A 21,044-nucleotide genomic window follows, 5' to 3' on the forward strand; every position below is an offset into this window, starting at 1 on the left:
AACAAATCAGCAAGAAAAAAATAATAATCCCATCAAAAAGTGAGCAAGGGACATACATAGACATTTCTCAAAAGAAGATATACAAACAGCCAACAAACATATGAAACAATGCTCAACATTACTAATTATCAGGAAAATGCAAATTAAAACCACACAATGAGATACTACCTTGCTCCTACAATAATGGCCATTACTAAAAAGTCAAAAAAACAACAGATGTTGGCATGGATATGGTAAAAAGGAAATGCTTATACACTGCTGGTGGGAATGTAAATTAGTACAACCTCTATGAAAAACAGTATGAAGATTCCTTAAAGAACTAAAAATAGATCTACCATTCAATCCAGCAATCCCGCTGCTGGGTATCTACCCCAAAATAAGTCATTATATATGAAAAAGACACTTGCACGTGTATGATTATAATAGCAGAATTCACAATTGCAAAGATATGGGACCAACCTAAGTGCCCATTAACCAATGAGTGGATGAAGAAAATGTGGTATATGTACACCATGGAATACCACTCAGCCATAAAAAGTAATGAAATAATGTCTTTTGCAGCACCTTGGTTAGAGCTGGAGACTATTACTCTAAGTAACTCAGGAATGGAAAACCAAAACTGTATGCTCTGACTTACAAGTGGAAGCTAAGCTGTAAGTAGGCAAATCCATACAGAGTGATATAATGACTCAGAAGCAGGAGGTGAAAAGGGAGGGGGAGGGATTAAAAAAACTACATATTGGGTACAATGTACACTACTCAGGTGAGTGACAGGTGCATTACAATCAGAATTCACAACTATATAATTCATCCATGTAACCAAAAACGTCTTGTACCCCAAAATCTATTGAAATAAAAAATACATAAATAAAAATAAAAATATCTTCCTCTTGCACAGGGCCTTGTAAGAAGCAGGAAATCAAAAATTATTTGTTTGTTTGCATTGGGTTGGATATCAGAGAGCCATATAAAAGAGAAGGTAGTCAAAATTGTGAAGATGAAGTTATGTAAAGCCCATAACTGAATAAAACAGAGATACAGTGTTAAAAATTACAACAGCTAGGATCAGAAAAAAAGGCACTTAGAAGGTGCCTGTAATTATGATTCTCATAAAATAGCAATTAGAACTATTTCCCAAGCTTCAGTTATTCAAGTATATTCCTAATAATTTTTGATAAACAACCTACATTAACATTTATACTACTTTTCCTTAAAAGCTTATTTTTTTTTCAAAAAGAATATTTTTGACTATCGACTGTATGGCAAGTACTATTCTCAGACTGTTGGATACATCCATGTACAGCAAAGCTGTCTGTCCTTTTAGAGACTATATTCTACGGAGAAAGGCAGACGATATATAAGAAACAGATATATAAGAAAGAGAAAGACAATATACAAGAAAAAGAATAAGTATCATGCTGGTGCAAAAGTAATCGCGGTTTTTGTCATTACTTTTATCCTATATACTTTCAATGGCAAAAACCGCAATTTTGCACCAACCTAATAAGTAAATAGTAGAGTATATTAGACTATAATAAATGCTATGGTAAATAAACAGAGGTAAGGGAGATGAAGAATGTAGGGAAAAAGGGTTGGTAACTTTAAATAGTTATGTGAGTAAGCATCATTAAGAAGGTCACGTTTGTGCAGAGATGGAAACGAGGTGAGAGGCCAGGCCCTGCAGCTTTGTCGGGTAAGAATCATCCAGGACAGGCGCGGTGGCTCACGCCTGTAATCCCAGCACTTTGGGAGGCCGAGGCGGGAGGATCATGAGGTCAGGAGATCCAGACCATCCTGGCTAACACAGTGAAACCCCGTCTCTACTAAAAAATACAAAAAAAAATTAGCCAAGCGTGATGGCGGGCACCTGTAATCCCAGCTACTCTGGAGGCTGAGGTAGGAGAATGGCGGGAACCCGGGAGGCGGAGCTTGCGGTGAGCAGAGATCGCGCCACTGCACTCCAGCCTAGGCCACAGAGCGAGACTCCGTCTCAAAAAAAAAAAACAATCATTCAGGTAAAGCAGATAAGAATCACCAATACCTTGAGGTGGAAGCACGCCTGACATGGTTGAGAAACAACAGAGAAGCCAGCGTCCTGAGTGCAGTGAGTAAAGATGAAGGAAGTAGGAGATTAGCTCAAAGTTAAGAGGGCCAGAATATGTAGCGTCTTATAGATAATTACAAAGGTATTTCTTTTTTATGTTGTTTTGTTTTTACTCTGAGATGCATGAGAAGTTGATGAGAATTTTAAGTAGAGAACCGACATGATTTTATTTAAATTTAATGGTCTCACTCTGATTTGTTTGAAAATAGACTGTAGAGGATAAGGGTGAAGGCTCAGAGACTACTTCAAAAATTATTGCTATAAGCCAAACAAGTGAACATGGTGGCCCCTCAGCATGTCCTCTGCTGTGACCATTACTCATCTCGAATTTAACTTTTAGACTGAGGTTCGGCTAGCAGCTATTTCACCTTTTCTGTCTCTTGGAAAAGTGTGGATGTTTTCTGTCTCTTGGAAAAGTGTGGATGTTTTCTGTTTATTAACGTATATTTCCATATAAGCTGTGATATAAACGTGTCTCAACAGGTCAGGTACTGTATGTCTTGCACAACGTAGAGCAATCTTACTTTACACCGTCACTTTCGTGATACCCACGTCATGGGTTAGGTTGCCTGGCCTGTTTGTTCACTAGATTAGTACAGCTGAATCTTCAGCATCCAGTTATTTACCTTGATTACCATAATTTCTTGGACTCATCCACTATATCCTGGGGACCCAGGAGGAATAAATCAAAACAAAACCAAAATTAAAATATTAGATATCTCTTCCAAACTCCATCCTATGCTTTAACTACTCAAAACAGTTAAACATACTCCTCATGTTCTCAGCCTGATCTATCTCTTCCCTTTCTTTTTTATGTTTATTATACATTACATCATTTATTTATTTATTTATGTATTTTTAATTGTACTTTAAGTTCTGGGATACACGTGCAGAACGTGCAGATTTGTTACATAGGTATATATGTGCCATGGTGGTTTGCTGCACCTATCTCTTCCCTTTCTACATTTTTTTAAGTAATGAAAACAAATTTGCATATTAAACAACAATAGTAAACCTCACAAAAATCTTTATCTTCTCCTAGGTTTTTAAAATTTTTAAGATCGCGAATTAATACTTTAATATCAAAATATCTACTACAAATATCCACTCCACCCATACCAAATTCATCATCATTTTTGGGGAGAGGGCAAATTGTGATAGTGATTGTGACACACAGGCACATAATTTAGAGGCCACGGGTTTTTCGATGAGTTTTTTTTTTATTGAAATGAAATCCACATAACACAAAATCATCCATTTTAAACTGAATAATTTAGTAAAATTGGTACAATTTCTTTTCACATATTAATCAACATTAGAGGACTGTAAATGCCTCCCTAGTAATACAGAAATATCCATTGGAAATAAAAATAGCACCAGTGGGAAAGTATGAAAAAAATAAGACAAATCAGCACATGAGGAAATATAGTTTCATTCCAATAATACCATTTTACAGTAATTACTGAAAAAATGGTAAAAATTGTAAAACAGTACATCACAAAACTAATAAAACATATTCCAAAATGTGAATACTTGTTCCAATGAGATTGGTTACTTTTTTATATTCATCATCAGATTTTATGTATTTTTATGTATTTTTGTATTTAAAAAGCAGAAAACTTTCCTATGAGAGCAGTTTCCCTACAATTACATATTATACAAGATTCTAGGCTGGGTGCAGTGGCTCACGCCTGTAATCCCAGCACTTGGGAGGCCGAGGCAGGCAGATCACCTGAGGTCAGGAGTTCGGGACTACCCTGACCGACATGGAGAAACCCTGGCTCTACTAAAAAAATACAAAATTAGCCAGGTGTGGTGGTGCATGACTGTAATCCCAGCTACTTGGGAGGCTGAGGCAGGAGAATCGCTTGAACCCAGGGGGCGGAGGTTGCGGTGAGCCGAGATCGTGCCGTTGCACTCCAGCCTGGGCAACAAGAGCGAAACTCCCTCTCAAAAAAAAAAAAAAAAAAAAAAAAAAAAGATTCTATTAGAGATGTGGCAGACGTACTCTCTGAGCTATTTAATTGATAAAGAAAAAGTAGGAGTTCCTGCTTTTTAAAGACGATAATCATAATTATGATCATACTGATGAAAATAATAAAATTGCTCTGACTGTGGTGAAGATTTTTTCCCATTTCTTCATTTAGCTATTCAGAAATATATTTCACCCTCAGTTCATAACTGATATACTGCTAGAAGTTGAGGGTCAAATCGTGGCAACACACCATGCACTTCAATGGCATTGTTGAGCATGAAACAACTCTGATAGAGCCAGAAATTAAGATTCGCTTATGGCTTACCCAAGGTAAATGCCAAGTCAATGGCAGAATGAAAATTCAAGCTTGGGGCCAGGTGTGGGGCTCGCATCTGTAATCCCAGCACTTTGGGAGGCCAAGGTGGGCAGATCACTTGAGCCCAGGAGTTAGAGACCAGCTTGGTCAACATGGCAAAACCCAGTATCTACAAAAAACACCAAAAATTAGCCTGGCATGGTGGCATGCACCTGTAGTCCCAGCTACTGGGGGGGCTGAGGCGAGAGATAGCTGCAGTGAGCCAAGATTGTGCCACTGCACTCCAGCCTGGGTGACAAAGTGAGACCCTATCTCAAAAAAAATAAAAAAATAAAAAATAAAAATTCAAGCTTGGCTGCCCTGATTCCATGTCTAGGGATCTACTAACTAGAAAAATAATACTAGCCTACCTGTAGGTCGACAAATACAGAAATCACAGCCTCTCCCTTCAATTTCTTGGTTAAGATTACAGTTTGCCAAGCTCTCTAAACATTTTCTGCATTTATCTTGACCTCAGCTGTTACTCTTTTCATTTCTGTTTTCTGTCCTCCTTACTATCTCACATATTTCTCCCTCCTTCTCCACCCTTCCCCTTACATTGAAAACTTCTTCTCACAAATACTATATGAGGGCACACTACACATTTGGTCATAAATGACTGACACGTGAATCCATACACAATTTGGAGATGGGTTTTCTTGGGTAGCTGTGGTTCTGATCTGAAATCTGTTAAAATAGAATACAGTGAGGTAATTAGAACAAATATTAAGGAATACTGTCTACATGATGCACAAATAAATTAGTAAGGATATTGGTGAAAAGAGTTCTGAAGTGTTTCTATTATTGGAAAAGGAGGCTTAAATCTAAATTGTTGTGAATCTCAAGTGGTTAAATGAATAGTCTCCATTATTAAGGCGAAAAACGACTTAATTTTTTTTCAAGAAATGCTACTAGCTGCATAAACTTAAAAAAAAGTTCCTGACAAAGAAGAAAAATCATTTAATATTCTATAAAAAATTCTTTATATATCTGTCAGCCTATTACTTAAATGTTTCTTTATCAAATCAAGTAACAGTTTAATTAAATTATTACTGGATATACTTAATGAGTAGACCAAGCAGAAGCATGCTAAAAGGGATCTAGAACTAAAAAGAGAATCAGAGATGCCCAGGCCATTTAAAGGCAGGGCAAACAACTCTGTATATTTTAATGTATCCTGGAAGCAGAATTATATTACAATACAATGCTTGACAGTTATGGAAATCAACACTGCTAAATGCAGGCATGGTCCTGTTCAGTTTGGTCTTCAGTCTCCTTAAGTAGCAGTGTTAATGAGTCAAGCTCAAAGAGCATCACTGAGCCTCAGGGCAAAAGCTATGACTTGGCACTCTTTGTCCTGGTTATGTATCTCTCCCTCTTGACCCTGAGGTTGGAAGATTGAGAAAACTTTGCTTTAGCGATGACTAAGGCTAAGATTAACTACTTAGATTCAGACCTGAGGGAGAACTCTGACCAGCATTATTCCTTAAAAATTTTCCTTGACCTTTAAGTGTTTTGGGGGCATAGACACAGCTAGACGAAATAAATGCCACCCGGAAAACCAAAGAGTAGTAACATATCAAAATGTTAACTTGGGCCCACTTGTGATTATAGAAAGAGTCCTCTAGTCATACATTTAAAATAGCAAGAGAAAACTCAAGACAAACAAGTGCTATAAGAAAGTAGAAAATACATTTGGCTGATTGTTAATAAATTCACTGTACTTAGCCTAGTAGAAGTAAAACAGTTCAGTGATTATGCTCAGCAGTTTGTACTGTTCACACTATTGGGTGAACAGACCTGGTGGTGAGAACAGAGGCAAATGAAAAAACACTTCAAATTAATTCTACAAAGATTTTAAGATAAAATGTTAACAACCCTATAAAAAGCAATCTGACATAAGAGAAAACTAATCAACACAAAAGAAAAATAGTAAAAAAAAAAAAAAAAAACAAACAGAAACAGATACATATAGAAAACTGGAATTATCAGACACAAGCTAAAACAACTATGGTTCGTGTATTCTGAAAGTTAGAAGACAATACTAAGAATGTTGGAAGAAAAAGTAGAAGTATACGTGTTGAAATAATAGATTTGAGAAAGAACTAAACTAAAATTATAAAACTGAAAATGTCACCAAACAAAATAAAAGACTTAATAGAGGCTTTTAACGGTAGATTAGCCACAGATGAGAAAAAATAGATGAACCGGAAGATATGTGAAAGGTTATTACATAGATTGGAGCAAAAAGCTAAAAAAGAATGAAAACACAGGAAAAAGCAAAAGAAACATATAGGATGGTGTCAATGGGTCTGTAATGAATGTAACTGGGATTCCAGGAGAAGGGAAAAAAGATGGGGAAAAGCAAAGTATGAAGCAAGTATGGCTGAGAATTTTTCAGTGCTGAGTAAACACATTAGTTTTAAAACATATATTACCTTCAAACAGATGACCTCTCAAAAACAACAATAAAAAATAGAAAACAGTGGAATAATATATTTGAGTGGCTGAGAGGAAAAACAACAAACCTCTAATTCTATACTTACTGGAAATATCAGTCTTAAGAAAAAATACCTGTAATGTACAGTTGGAAAGGAAGAAAGAAATAAACAACTAAAATCATAAATATGTGGGCAAATTGAAATGAATACTAACTGCATAAATCTGCTGTGCGCCACCTTGTCTGTCTAATTTTTATATCTTTTTTTTTTTTTTTTTTTTTTTTGTAGAGATGGGGTTTCACCATTTTGGCCAGGCTGGTATCGAACTCCTGAGCTCAAGTGATCCGCCTGCCTCGGCCTCCCAAAGTGCTGGGATTATAGGCGTGAGTCCCCGCGCCCAGCCCAAGGGCTACTTTTTTTCTTTTTTCTTTTTCTTTTTTTTTTTTTTCTTTTTTAATACTGAGTCTGGCTCAGTCACCCAGGCTGGAGTGCAGTGGCGCGATCTCGGCTCACTGCAACCTCCGTCTCCCGGGTTGAAGCAATTCTGGTGCCTCAACCTCCGAGTAGCTGGGATTACAGGCGTCCGCCACCACACCCAGCTGGTGACGCGTAGCTGTAGTCCCAGCTACTCGGGAGGCTGAGGTGGGAGAATCGCTTGAACCCAGGAGGCAGAGGTTGCAGTGAGCCAAGATTGCCCCACTGCACTCCAGCCTGGGCGATAAAATAAAAATAAATACATTAATATAATAGCATATAAATTGAGGAGAGAGTCAACAGAGTAAAGGAATGCTCTATGATTTTTATATTGGTTAGGAAGAACATAAAAATGTCAGTTAATATTAGTCTTTGATGAGTGAAGTATACATGTGTAATTCCTAAAACAACTACTAAAAGATTAGTAAAAGAGATGTAAAAGACGTGAAAGAGCACATTCCAAATGAACAGAAAAAAAAAAACAGAATAAGAAAAAGTGTTAAATCGTCCAAAAGGAGGAAAGAAACGGGAAAAAAAGTAACAATTCTAAATCTTTATGTGCCTGATAACACGGCTTCAACACATCGAATAAAATGTTTACAGAACTGTAAGTAGAATCGCAGCGGAAGATTTCAACACAATTCTTTTCCTATGGAAAGAGGAAGAAGCACGTAAAAATCACAGAACTACAAGCACGTGGAGCATGTTCTCTGATCACAGTGGAACTAAGCCTGACACCTAAAACAAAGAGATAACCAGAAACACATATGTTTGTAAATTAAGAAATGCATTTCTAAATAACTCCTGGGTCAAAGAGCAACTCACAGTGGAAATCAGAAAGTATTTTGAACTGAATGACAATGAAAATACATTAAAATTATAGCCTTAAGTCTACATACTTGAGATAAAGGAAGGCTTAAATTCATGAGGCAAGCACCCAATACGAGAAGTTTGAGATGGAATAGCAAATTTAAAACAAATAAATTAGGTCAGGAGATCGAGACCATCCTGGCTAACACGGTGAAACCCCGTCTCTACTAAACATACAAAAAATTAGCCGGGCGTGGTGGTGAGCACCTGTAGTCCCAGCTACTCAGGAGGCTGAGGCAGGAGAATGGCGTGAACCCGGCGTGAACCCGGCGTGAACCCGGAAGGCGGAGCTGGCAGTGAGCCAAGATCGCCACTGCACTCCAGCCTGGGCGGCAGAGCGAGACTCTGTCTCAAAAAATAAAACAAAATAAAATAAAAATAAATTAGATGGAAGTAAGTAATACAGATTAGAATAAAAGTTAATGAAAGAAATAATAAAAAGAGACAGAGTCAACAAAGTCAAAAGTTACTTTCTTTGAAAAACCAAATTGAACGGTACTCCTACTGAGACAGATGAAAAAACACACACAGGTGTGCACACACACACTAATAAGAACTTAAAAGAGACATATTTCATATTCTGCAGATATTAAAAAGCAAATGAATGACAACAGCAGTGACAAAAACCACATAATAAGGAATAATGTATAATCAGGCAAATGTGAAATACGTTTAAAATATCTTTCTAAAATGCAAAATGTGAAAATGTGGTTGCTTTTTAACTTAATAATAAGTCTCACACATTAACTATGTACAAGACACTGTGCTAAATTATTTTACTTTTATACCCATCTCACAATTCTAAGAGGAAAGCACTCTTTCTTTTTTTCTTTTTTTTTTTTTTGAGTTGGAGTCTCACTGGAGTCTCACTCTGTCATCCAGGCTGGAGTGCAATGGTGCAATCTCAGCTCACTGCAACCTCTGTCTCCCAGGTCCAAGCACTTCTCCTGCCTCAGCCTCCTGAGTAGCTGGGATTTCAGGCAATGCCACCACACCCGGCTAATTTTTTAGAGGAGGTGGGGTATCACCATGTTGGTCAGGCTGGTCTCAAACTCCTGACCTCAAGTGATCCACCCACCTGGGCCTCCCAAAGTGCTGGGATTACGGGTGTGAGCCACCACACCCGGCCAAGAGCACCTTTCTATTCTTGTTTATGGAAAATGGGACTCAGAGAGGAAAAGTGACTTATCCCCAGTGTCACACAATCAGTGAGGAGGGTAATCATTAACCCAAACTGAGGCCTGGTTTCAAAACCCATGCTCTTAACCAGGGGGTTACACTGACTGACAGTGACTGCTCCTTGCCTGGACAACTTCAAACATGTCGATGCCTCCCTGGTAAGAAAACCAGAAGAATATCTGTGTTGATGCTACTAGATGGCCTCACTCCTTTTCACTCTAAGGTCCTCCTCATCTTTCTCCTCTTGTCCTAGTTCACTCTTTCTCTTCTTCTATATCTTTCTCCCTCTCTTTCTCATATATGTTGAGCAAATCAGGTTCTTAGCTGCTTGACAGAGGTTTTCATAGATGAGATGGAAACCTCTCTGAGAAAAAGGATGAAGCATTGTCTCTCCAAACACTTACAAGTTAGAAGAGAATGTTGATCCATCCTCCCAGAGCCATGGTACCTCAGTCTGGGGCCGAGAAAGGCCTATCCAAAATGAATTATCAGGTTGGGAAGACACTTGTTGTACTATAAATCCCTGTAATGAAACATATACAAATATATAATAAAGAGAGAGAGAGAGAGAAAGAAACTATTATCATGGACGCTGAGAAAAAGACAACTGATTGAATCACTTTGGTAAAGAATGCATGCCTAACCTGACATCAACCTAGAGAGAAGTGCCAATTTTTGAATGTCATTGAATGTCTCAAAAGGCCTATCTTATTTATTTAAAGTAATTATCATTTAATTTTCCAAAAGAATAGATTTGTAATGTGAAGACTGTACTGCCTCCATTCAACCTATCTGACAAAATCCCAGATGACAGTCCCCCCAGGCAGTTTTCATGGATGATTAGCCATTGTCTTCTCCTCCAACTGAAGAAATAAATTGACTCTACTTTTGTTAAGAAGTACTTCTCAGAGTTAGGTAACAACTTAAAAATAATTTAGTCCAACTGTATATTTTATGAATATGTAATCTGAGGTTCAGTGAAGATATCTGAATTGTTTACAAATCTATAACAATTTATTTTCAATTATAGGCTGGCCTAAAAGTCAGATAGACTTGTAATCCAATACTCTTTCTTTGCCATATATCTAGTTCCATTAACTTTAATATAAATTATTATTACTGGGTAAGACATTACAAAAACAAAAACAAAATAAGAATAGTGAAAGTAGGTGTAGAAGTTATAGAGTGGTTTAGATTTATAACATAGAATTTTTCCTATTAACCCCTTATCTTACCTCATTGAAGCTCTACCCTTCATTCACGATGTGTTATAAGTGCCACTTTTTCTGAAAACTTCTCAGGAACACGGGGATCTCTTTGAACTCCTATAGCATTTATTGCTAATGCCAGATATTTAACTTTTAATAGCTGCTGAGTTGCTTTTTTTTTACTTAAAAGATTATATGTGTCCTGTGATAGCAGGGTTATGTTTTAACCCTCTTTGCCTTTCCCAGTATCTTGCAAAGAGTAAATAATTTCTAAACATATATTATCATTGTTGCCATTTTTCTTGATAATTATGATGACAAGGAGAAGAATTTTCTACTTTACTTCCACCATATTTAAAAATTGAAATACAAACACAAAAATGGGTAGTGTCCTGATTATTGTAGTCATGCATACATGGAGTATATTTGAAAGGATTTGTTTTAAGGTGAAACACGGTTTTTTTAATTAGTTAAAAATAAAAGCATATACTATGCACTTTATGTGCTTAAGGCATGCTATGATTATAATTATAGAGATATTAAAAATGAATTTTGGCCAAGTGTGGTGGCTTACACCTGTAATCCCAACACTGGGAGATCGAGGTAGGCAGATCGCTTGTGCCCAGGATTTTGAGACCAGCCCAGATGATATGGAGAAACCTCGTCTCTATGAAAAATACAAAAAAAATTAGACGAGTGTGGTGATGCACCCTGTAGTCCTAACTACTCAGGAAGCTGAGGTGGGAGGATCACTTGAGCCTGGGATGTCGAGGCTTCACTGCACTCTAGCTTGGGCAACAGAGTGAGACTCTGCCTCAAAAAAAAAAAAAAAAAAAGACTTCATTTTAGGAAAAATTGTCATTACCTGGAATCTCCCTCTATCTTCCTTCTGGATACACACCACAGATAATTATAACAGAAGTCTACACTTACCAGTTCATTTGAGCTGTCTATCTTTAGGAGATTAGAGCCCAGTTGTGAGCATTGTCTTTTACTTCCATCCCAGGAATTTAGTGACATGCTGAATAGATAACAGCTCTTCTCATATATAATCCAATTAGGAGGACAAGGGCTGGAAAGAACCCCTGGAAATAAAAGATTAGTACCATGAGGTTCATAGCATACCAATTCACTCTTTTAGTGTGAACACCATTCATCTTAAGGACACTTATGAAATAACAAATGAGTTGCCATTTTTATATTTCATTGTCAATTCGAACTATAGGGATATGATTTTACAGATCAGAATACATTAAAATCTTCCTATTCATTTAAAATTTAAAACCGAACTAGCTATAAATAGTATTTTAGGCAGCCAACCATCCTTTTTTTCTTAACTTGTCTTCTATTCCTTCTAATTCAGCTCAAAACTACCTTTCTCCTTAATAACTCCTTAAAATAAGTCCACTCACAATCAATCATTGAGGTACACAGCAATTTCATATTGCTACTTATTTTATGATGTAAGATCTACTTCATAATGTGACTTTCCAAGTGAGAAAAGTATAGGTCAATTATTCATATTACACACTATCTGTTATATATTATTAGCTACTTAATAAAAATAGTGAGAAGGTATGGGTCCAGAGATGAAAAATTGAAGGAAAACATTAAGTCATAGTCAATTATGATGCAATTAGAAGTAAAAGTCAAGTGTGTATAGAATTGTAATTAAGTAAATGAAATTGTATGATTAAACAAATTTGATGAGTTTTCAGGGACATGTGTATTAGGTCTACTTCTTTTGTATATTTTTAATATATCTTCCTTATTCTTGGCAACATTTTCCCTTCTTTCCTTTCTCCCTGTCATTCTTCCTTTCTAATGTCATATTTCCTATTCTAACTGTATCGCATTTAAAATGTCAATTCTGTAAGGGGAGAGAACACTTTTCTTTTGTTTGTATCAAATTATATGATCTCCTGTAGATCTAAGCACATAGCCAGTGATAAATCAGTTACTGATTTTAAAAATTAATAAAGTCCAATTTAGAACTGTCCAGCCAACTGCATAGGGTACTTATAATTTCACCTTATTGTATATATGACAGGGATACATTACACTAAGGTAATACTAATATGTGTATTTGCCTTAAATTTACAATCATTGAATCTAAGCATTTTTCTTTACACCCCTGCCCCAGGCCTCAGCACCAAGAATTAACCCTCTTGAGTCAAGATTCCGTCCTTTAACTATGCCCTTGCCTGTGGTTTTGACAGCTTTGGTAGGAGTCACACTGTCTTCTAAAGATGATTGTGTGGGTTGACTGTGGTTCTCTTTATTTCTTGATAGAAAGTAGCCATTCTCCAATGTGTTGCTTCCTGAATTGGATCTCCAAATAGCTTCACATAACAACAATAATAATAGTGACAGAAAAAATGTCATTCTGCTGTGTTTGAAAATTAAAATCCCAAAACCCACATGTTATTGGAATAAAAGAATACATTATTGATTAATGATAAATAGATGATATATTGCTGTGGAGAGATAAAGACGATTGATAGAATAGATGAAAAGAAATACATAACTTTCATAAAGGAGGTATAGTAAAAAAAAAAAGAAAAGAAAAAAGAAGGTGGAGAAGAAGAAATAGAATGAGGGAGGCAGCAAGAGGCAAATGTCACAGAGTCAATTGGACCCATGACAGATTTGAAATAGCAACATCTTTCACCTTTCTTCTGTTATTTAAAAATGAGAGATCTTTGAGAAACTGCCCAGTACCTATAACATAGAATGCACTCAATAAACATTTGACTAATTAAGGAATGTCATGAAGACTCTCTGAAGGTGACTGACAACAGATTGCATGTGATATAAAATCTAAAAAAAATATTAATCCATTACAAAATATCGACTTAAGACCAAGTGCCTCAGGAAATTTCTGGTGTATTCAAAGGTGTTTATATTAAAGATCGGAAATAATTTCCTTAAATAATGTGAATCATAAAAATAGCTTAATGTCCATTTAGTGAATTTATTTCATTAGGAAGACAGCACCATACTGTACTTTCTTCTTCAGCTCCACGTGCTTCCTTCCTTAATTTATCCTTTGAATTCCACAGCTTTGAAACCAGCTATGCAAGGGAGGTAGGAGAGCAATGTAGTTAAGTGTATGAGTTTTTTAGACAGATCACCCAAATTTCTAATCATGGTCCCACCACTAACTAGCTTATAACCTTGGAAAGGTAAAATAACCTCTCAGTCTCTCACACCCTTTATAAGTGAAATGGGCATTAACAGCACCAACCCAATACAGATAAAACCAGATTATATAGAAATTAAAGTAGATTATGCATGTCAAGCCCTTAAAAGAGTGCCTGGCACATAATAATTGCTTACTAAATTGTCTGTTGTTGTTGTTAATCTCCTCCACCAAATACTCACCCATGGTACCCAGGACCACAGCTATCACCAGTATTACCAAGCATAGGATTCCCAAAATTACAGCAATGAGGCGCCAAGGAGGAGATGCAGTACACAATCCTGAGGAGCCAGAGGGGGCAGAAATGGAATAAAGAAAGAGAATGACGGATGGTGGGGCAGTTTAATTCTACAGTTCATCAAAAATCTGGCCTTGCACAGTGGCTCACACCTGTAATCCCAGAAGGGAGACTGAGGTAGGAGGATTGCTTGAGGCCAGAAGCTCAAGACCAGCCTGGGCAACACAGGGAGACCCTGTCCCTACCAAAAAAAAAAAAAGAAAAAGAAAGAAAGAAAAAAAAATTTAATTAGCTGGGCGTTGTGGTGAGCTCCTGTAGTCCCAGCTACTCTGGAGGCTGTGGCAGGAGGATCACTTGAGCCTAGGAATTCCAGAGCAGCATGGGCAACAGAGTGATACCCTGTTAAAACACACACACACACACACACACACACACAACAACAACAACAACAACAACAACAACAAATACTGGCAAATTTTTAAGTGAATTATTAATCACTGCCTAGGTTACCTGGTCATCTAGGATTTGCTGTGCTTCTGCACCAGTAAGGATACCTTCTTCTTCAATTGCTGGAATTGTAATTTCGGCACATTGGCTTGATATCTGTATGCTCCTCATTTCAGCTCCACATTGACATCTACAGGTCTTGACATTAGTAGGATCCCTGAAATCCCACTGATTCTTAGAGGAAATAGCTTAATGTTGGGGAGATAGCACTGATTACTAAGGGTAATTTTCCCTTTTCATATGTTTGTTGCATGACCCTGGGCAAATTACTCCCTTTGTTGTTTTTTATTCCTCTTTGTGAAACTGGGGTAATAATATCTCAGAGGATTATTGTGGGAATTAAACGAGCTAACACATATAAAAGCACCTTGTTTAGAGACTGCTAGCACATGATAGGTGTGTTGTTACAGGATACCATTTGCCTACACATATGCATAAACATGCGCATGTCTCCCTACCTCTTGCCTCATCCACTTTTTCCACGCTTCCTCAATAGGTTGCCCAAGAAAAGAATTACATCAGTGCTGAGAGGAAAATATTTGTGCAGTGTGAATAACCAGAAAGCAGAAGAAAGCAAACTCTGGTGTCAAAACCGACAAATGATCTCTCTCTCTCAAAGATCATAGGGAACTAATTTTGTATGAACATTGCCATAACCAGAATGTATTTCTGCTTTCCACTGTGACTAAGCTGTCAGGACATTTCATAGAATTGTCACATAGGAGAATCGTAGAGTAGGCTAAATCACCCATTCTATGAATACAGAGATCCTCCAATGCCCTTCTTTCTATTTCATTTCATTTACACTTTGTTTAAGATTCATGTCCTGCTGGTGGGATGTTTTTATCTACCATATGTTCATATATTTTCCATCACTGGTATACCAATAATTGTTTTTTGTTTAAAAACAATTTAAATTAATCTCTTACCACAAAAAAAATTTTGTTCATATATATACTTCTTTAAGTTTCCTGGCCTCCATTCGATAATCTAGCCTTTCTATCAAACAAGCAACAAGTCACTCATACAGAAATCCTTTATCTTTGTGTATTATCCCACTTATTACCAATTCCTCACTGATGAAATGTCTATATCTATAGAAAAGAGAAATTCTATTTTCTGCCATCAGACATAATTAATTTAAATACTAATAATTGGTCACTGAATAATTTTCATGAAAAAAGGTTTAGGGTGCATTCAATTTATCTTCAGTGACATCTGAAGCCTTTAAAAGTATATCCATAAAAATGTACACATCATGAGCCTGTCAAATTTTCTCCCCTTATTTCTTTTTGTTTTGTTTTTTTGTTTGTTTTTATTTTTATTTTTTTTCAGAGACGGAGTCTTGCTCTGCCACCCAGGCTGGAGTGCATTGGCATCATCTTGGCTCACTGCAACCTCCACCTCCCAGGTTCAAGTGATTCTCCCACCTCAGCCTCCCAAGTACCTGGAACTACAGGCGTGCACCACCATGCCCGGCTAATTTTTGTATTTTTAGTAGAGACAGAGTTTCACCACGTTAGCCAAGCTGGCCTCAAACTCCTGACCTCAGTCAATCCACCCGCCTCGGCCTCCCAAAGTGCTGGGATTACAGGTGTGAGCCACCATGCCCAGCCTCCCCTTATATCTTTTCAAACGGGAGAGCTAAAGGCACACATTAGAAAAAACATATATATACCTTTCTCTGAAACAACAGCTATCCTGGTATTGCTTCGAGAGTCGAAGTGTAATTGAGTATATCCATCTTCATCCAAATTTTCTAAATCAGGATGATATTCCATTGTTCTTGAGAGCCCCTGAATAGATATAGCATTTGGGAGCTCTTTTCTTTCTGCTCCTGAGATGACTGTCTGTGGACGAAAGAGAATCTCTGAGTCAAATCATGTGGGCTAGATACTTACCGGAGTTTAACAAATTAAGCTTAAGTAGTTCAACCAGATATTCAAGAGCAGGAAATGAAACTATGCTGTGGTAATTTTCCATTTGTACCTTTAGATCCTGTTTCTGACACTGCTGACTCAGGAAAACTAAAAGGCAGCATAGCAGATGAGTCTTTGTTTCAGACCAAATGTAAGAAAAATGCATAATGTCTTATGCTGCCTTCATTACTCTCACAACTAAATCTGACATTAATTAATTTAACCGATGCAAACTATTACAGTTTTGGTGCTCCAAGTTTACCATAACTTTGTTCATGTATTTATTCATGTATTTTTTAAATTACATAAACAGGTACTGGATGCCAACCTTTTCAATTGGTAGGAGCTTACAATACAAGGAAAAATGATACCTATGAAGAAACTCATTGCTTAATAAAGGAAATATATAGATAGGTAAATGAGGGATGGCATGAGGAGGTGCATTGTTGTAGCAACAGACAGAGAAAACAAATCTCTTTGGGAATTATCAGATATTAAGACAAAATAACATTTATTGAACAATTACTATGAGCTAAGTACCACATGTTGTACATGTTTTCTTGTTCAATCTCACTTTTCCAAGTCTATATAGTAGGCATTATTATTTCTATTTTCAAATGAAAAAATGAGACAGAGAAAATTTAGTCTCTTTCTCAGGTTTAAGAAGCTAATTTTAAAAATTTAGAGCAAGGAATCAAATCAAAGCTGACTCTTGCTGCAAAACTCATGGTCTTTTCTGTTACGCTACACTGCCTCTTTCATCATTCCGTACACTTATATTGCAAGGAACAGCTTATGGAAGGTGTTGGGACTGAAATATTATGTTAGATGTTTGATTTTTTTTCCCTCTCTTCCAGTTTCCATAGTAATGATCAATTCAAAGAAATATAGAAAACACCTAACATTGCTGGAAACTGAAGAGGTGTTCAACTCATTTATCCGACCTTGAAGCCAGTAGAGTGCAGGAGACATCTGAGTGTTGTCAAAGATCAACAAATCTGGATACTAGTTAATGTGGTGAGGACAGGTTTTATTCAGTAATACTATTGCAACAGGAACCAGTGCAGCATTAACTGAACTCAACTTCCCCAAAAGTAAAGCTGATGACATTTTAAAGTGGAGTTTGCTAAGGAAAAGATACTGAGTGGTGTTAAGGAAAGTTAATGTGACTAGACCCTCTGGATTTGTTAATTGGCCCTTATCCAGAGGACAGAGAAACTTTGCCTATCTATATGACAGAAGGACGTGGTGATAGTTGAAGTGAAGCACCCAGCTAAGTTGGTCCTTATGCTCCATCTGAAAGAAAGAGCAAGATTTATCTTCCTGAATGTTTGCATTTCAAAGAAACAGCTCCCAAGTCCTTGAAGAAACAGTTCTGTGTGGTAGATTTGCTTCTCAAAGGGCAGAGAAAGAATTTAACTGTAAGATTTCTTTTTCTTTTCTTTCTTTTTTTTTTTTTTTAGACGAAATTTCGCTCTTGTTGCCCAGGCTGGTGTGCAAATGGCACGATCTCGGCTCACCACAACCTCCGCCTCCCGGGTTCAAGCGATTCTCCTGCCTCAGCCTCCTGAGTAAGCTGGGATTACAGGCATGCGCCACCACGCCAGGCTAATTTTGTATTTTTAGTAGAGACAGCATTTCTCCATGTTGGTCAGGCTGGTCTTGAACTCCCGACCTCTGGTGATCCGCCTGCCTCGGCCTCCCAAAATGCTGGGATTACAGGCGTGAGCCACTGCACCTGGCCTAACTGTAAGATTTCTAAAGTAACTGCTCTAAAAGGAATTCAGGAGCCTATCTGTTACCAAGTTTTTTGTTGTTGTTGTTGTTTTGAGACAGAGTCTCGCTCTGTCGCCCACGCTGGAGTGCAGTGGCGCGATTTCGGCTCACTGCAAGCTCTGCCTCCTGGGTTCACGCCATTCTCCTGCCTCAGCCTCCCGAGTAGCTGGGACTACAGGCGCCCGCCACCACGCCTGGCTAATTTTTTGTATTTTTAGTAGAGACAGGGTTTCATCGTGTTAACCAGGATGGTCTCGATCTCCTGACCTTGTGATCCGCCCGCCTCGGCCTCCCAAGGTGCTGGGATTACAGGCATGAGCCACCGCGCCTGGCCCGTTAACAAGTTTTAACTGGAACAAAAAGTAAATTCTCCTAGCAGCATTGGGCTTCCTCAGGCTGGCCTTTTAAGTAGTGCTGAATCATCCTATGGACCTTGCCTTAGGCTACTAGAAGGCGTGCTAGAGTTTGCCAAGTCTCTAGTGCAGAGATTTGGGAGGAGTTATTATATGATGAGGGCTCTGCAGTTCTGACAGTCTAACACCTATCAAAATGGAAGAGAGCTCAAGAGAGTACATAAATGAGCTTCCTGCCTTACTTAAGCTGCCACAAAAGTTTTACTAAGTTTTTGTAGACATGTTGCAAAGTGGTAATGTGGATCTTAATCTCAACATTCATCAGTGTTTCAGTCCTATAATGCAGTGCTTGGAAAGCAGCGTATGAGGTTCAGGACATGCAACCCCAAAATATGGATTCTTGGCATTTGAGAAAACAGCAGAATCAGGAAATTCACTCTCACACCTTTCCCCGTCTTTCTGCCCTGAAGCAGATCATAAGACCCTTATTTTAGAAGTATTGTTTCCTAGAGGAAAGAAACTTCCTTATCTTTGAAGATACAGAGATGCCAAGAAGAATCTGAACAAATTAGTCTTGCTAAGCTCCCTCCAGTTTATTAGCATTAGATCATACCCTCCTTGTCTAATGTAGGGGAGAAAAAGTAATATCTTTTCCTTGCTCATCACCAGGTTCGTGACTGAGACCCCTATAACAAAAGACAGATTAACAAAACAAAAGCATGTAAATGTTATACGACAAGAGAGCCTTCTGAAATGAAGACGCAGGGAAAACTGAGTATTTCTATGGACAGTCATGCAGAAGTATGATTGGAGAACAGAAGGGTATAATCTAATGGTAATAAGCTGAGTAGAACTTAACAAGGCCTGTTTGTTCAGGTAACTTCTATTAAATAAATTTGGATGCTATTCTCTTGTTGATCCATGTTTTATTGTAGGTGCCATGAACCTAGCAATGAGTGAGGAAAAGGAATCTTTCACCCCTACAAAGGGATACCATGGAATTTCTCAAACAGTGAATACATTGGCTCCAGGAAGAAGGGTCGACCTCCTAAATAGAAATAGAGAACTAGAGAACAATAACGAGGGGAGTACCTTGCAGTCAGTAATAAGAAGCTGTCTTTACTATCAAATCAGACCTCCAATGGGAGAGTTTTTCCCTATAGTGACTTTGACTGTCACCCTGTGTTTAATCACAATCCTATGAAAACAGTTAACTCTCTAAGTGGTCAAAGAAATTTTTCAATAAACATAAACTTTAGTCTAATTCTCATTATTCTCCTTTTTTGTCTCTTTGTCTAAAATAAAGCAATTAAACATTAATTATGCAAATCATTGACAAACTAGAAAAACAATACCCTTCGTATTTCAAGACAGTGGGAGAGATAGGCTGTGTATTCAGAGAAAAATACCCCTCATTAAATGTTAATGCAAGAAACAGGTGGAAGGCCGAGCATGGTGGCTCAGGCCTGTAATTCCTACACTTTGGGAGGCTGAGGCAGGTGGATCACCTGAGGTCAGCAGTTCGGGATCAGTCTGGCAAACATGATGGAACCCCATCTCTACTAAAAATATAAAAAATTAGCCGGGTGGGGTGGCAGGTGCCTTTAATCCCAGCTACTTAGGAGGCTGAGACAGGAGAATCACTTGAACCCAGGACGTGGAGGTTGCAGTGAGCCGAGATCGTGCCACTGCACCCCAACCTGGGCAACAACAGTGAAACTCCATCTAAAAAAAAAAAAAAAAAAAAAAATGGAAAGAAAGAAAGAAACAGGTGGAAACAAACCAACCTAACAAAAAGAAAAGACAAAAAACAAACCAATTATCTAATTTACATTTTCAGTGAAGTTTGTTGAAAACTTGCATCTATAAAACAAGTGGGTCATCCAAGAAAAATGAGCAATCTGGCCAGGTGCAATGGCTCATGCCTGTAATCCCAGCACTTTGGGAGGCAGAGACAGGCAGATCACCTGAGGTCAGGAGTTCGAGACCAGCCTGACCAACATGGAGAAACCTTGTCTCTACTAAAAATACAAAATTAGCCAGGCGTGGAGGCGCATGCCTGTAATCTCAGCCACTTGGGAGGCTGAGGCAGGAGAATTGCTTGAACCCAGGAGGCAGAGGCTTCAGTGAGCCGAGAGTAAGCCAAGATCGTGCCACTGCACTCCAGCCTGGGCAACAAGAGCAAAAACTCTGTCAAAAAAAAAAAAAAAAAAGAGAAAAAAGAAAAATGAGCAATCTGAGAAGAGTTCTTAGAAGTGGAAAACACATTTTATAAACTAAAATTGTAATTAATGAAACCCAGAGGTAGATTGAATATTACATCAATAAAATAGCTGAAAGAACCGAATTCATAGTAGCTGAGTCTCAGGAATGGAAAACAAAACATTGTATGTTCTCACTTATAAGTGAGAGCTAAGCTATGAAAATACAAAGACATAAGAAT

The 21,044-nt window shown here is 37.8% G+C and overlaps 1 protein-coding gene across 5 annotated transcripts; it reads right to left on the reverse strand.

Annotated features, from left to right (window-relative positions):
• Nucleotides 1–3,317: 3,317 nt before the first annotated feature.
• Nucleotides 3,318–16,464, reverse strand: CLEC7A (C-type lectin domain containing 7A). 5 transcript variants are annotated; one of them, XM_004052694.4, is made up of 6 exons: nucleotides 16,232–16,464; nucleotides 13,991–14,089; nucleotides 12,811–12,948; nucleotides 11,540–11,691; nucleotides 9,803–9,921; nucleotides 3,318–5,121 (listed from the first exon to the last, which is right to left on the reverse strand). In XM_004052694.4, exons 1-6 carry the CDS (start codon nucleotides 16,332–16,334, stop codon nucleotides 4,989–4,991), a joined length of 744 nt encoding a protein of 247 aa, XP_004052742.1. In that variant the 5' UTR covers nucleotides 16,335–16,464; the 3' UTR covers nucleotides 3,318–4,988. The 5 variants fall into 5 exon arrangements, with proteins under 5 accessions (XP_004052742.1, XP_004052741.1, XP_004052745.1 ...); XM_004052693.5 differs by lacking the exon at nucleotides 12,811–12,948; XM_004052696.5 differs by lacking the exon at nucleotides 9,803–9,921 and having other exon boundaries at nucleotides 5,044–5,121.
• Between the last annotated feature and the right edge of the window lie 4,580 nt (nucleotides 16,465–21,044).

This window comes from Gorilla gorilla, chromosome 10 (assembly GCF_029281585.2).
Source record: "Gorilla gorilla gorilla isolate KB3781 chromosome 10, NHGRI_mGorGor1-v2.1_pri, whole genome shotgun sequence".
Taxonomy (NCBI): Eukaryota; Metazoa; Chordata; class Mammalia; order Primates; family Hominidae; genus Gorilla; species Gorilla gorilla.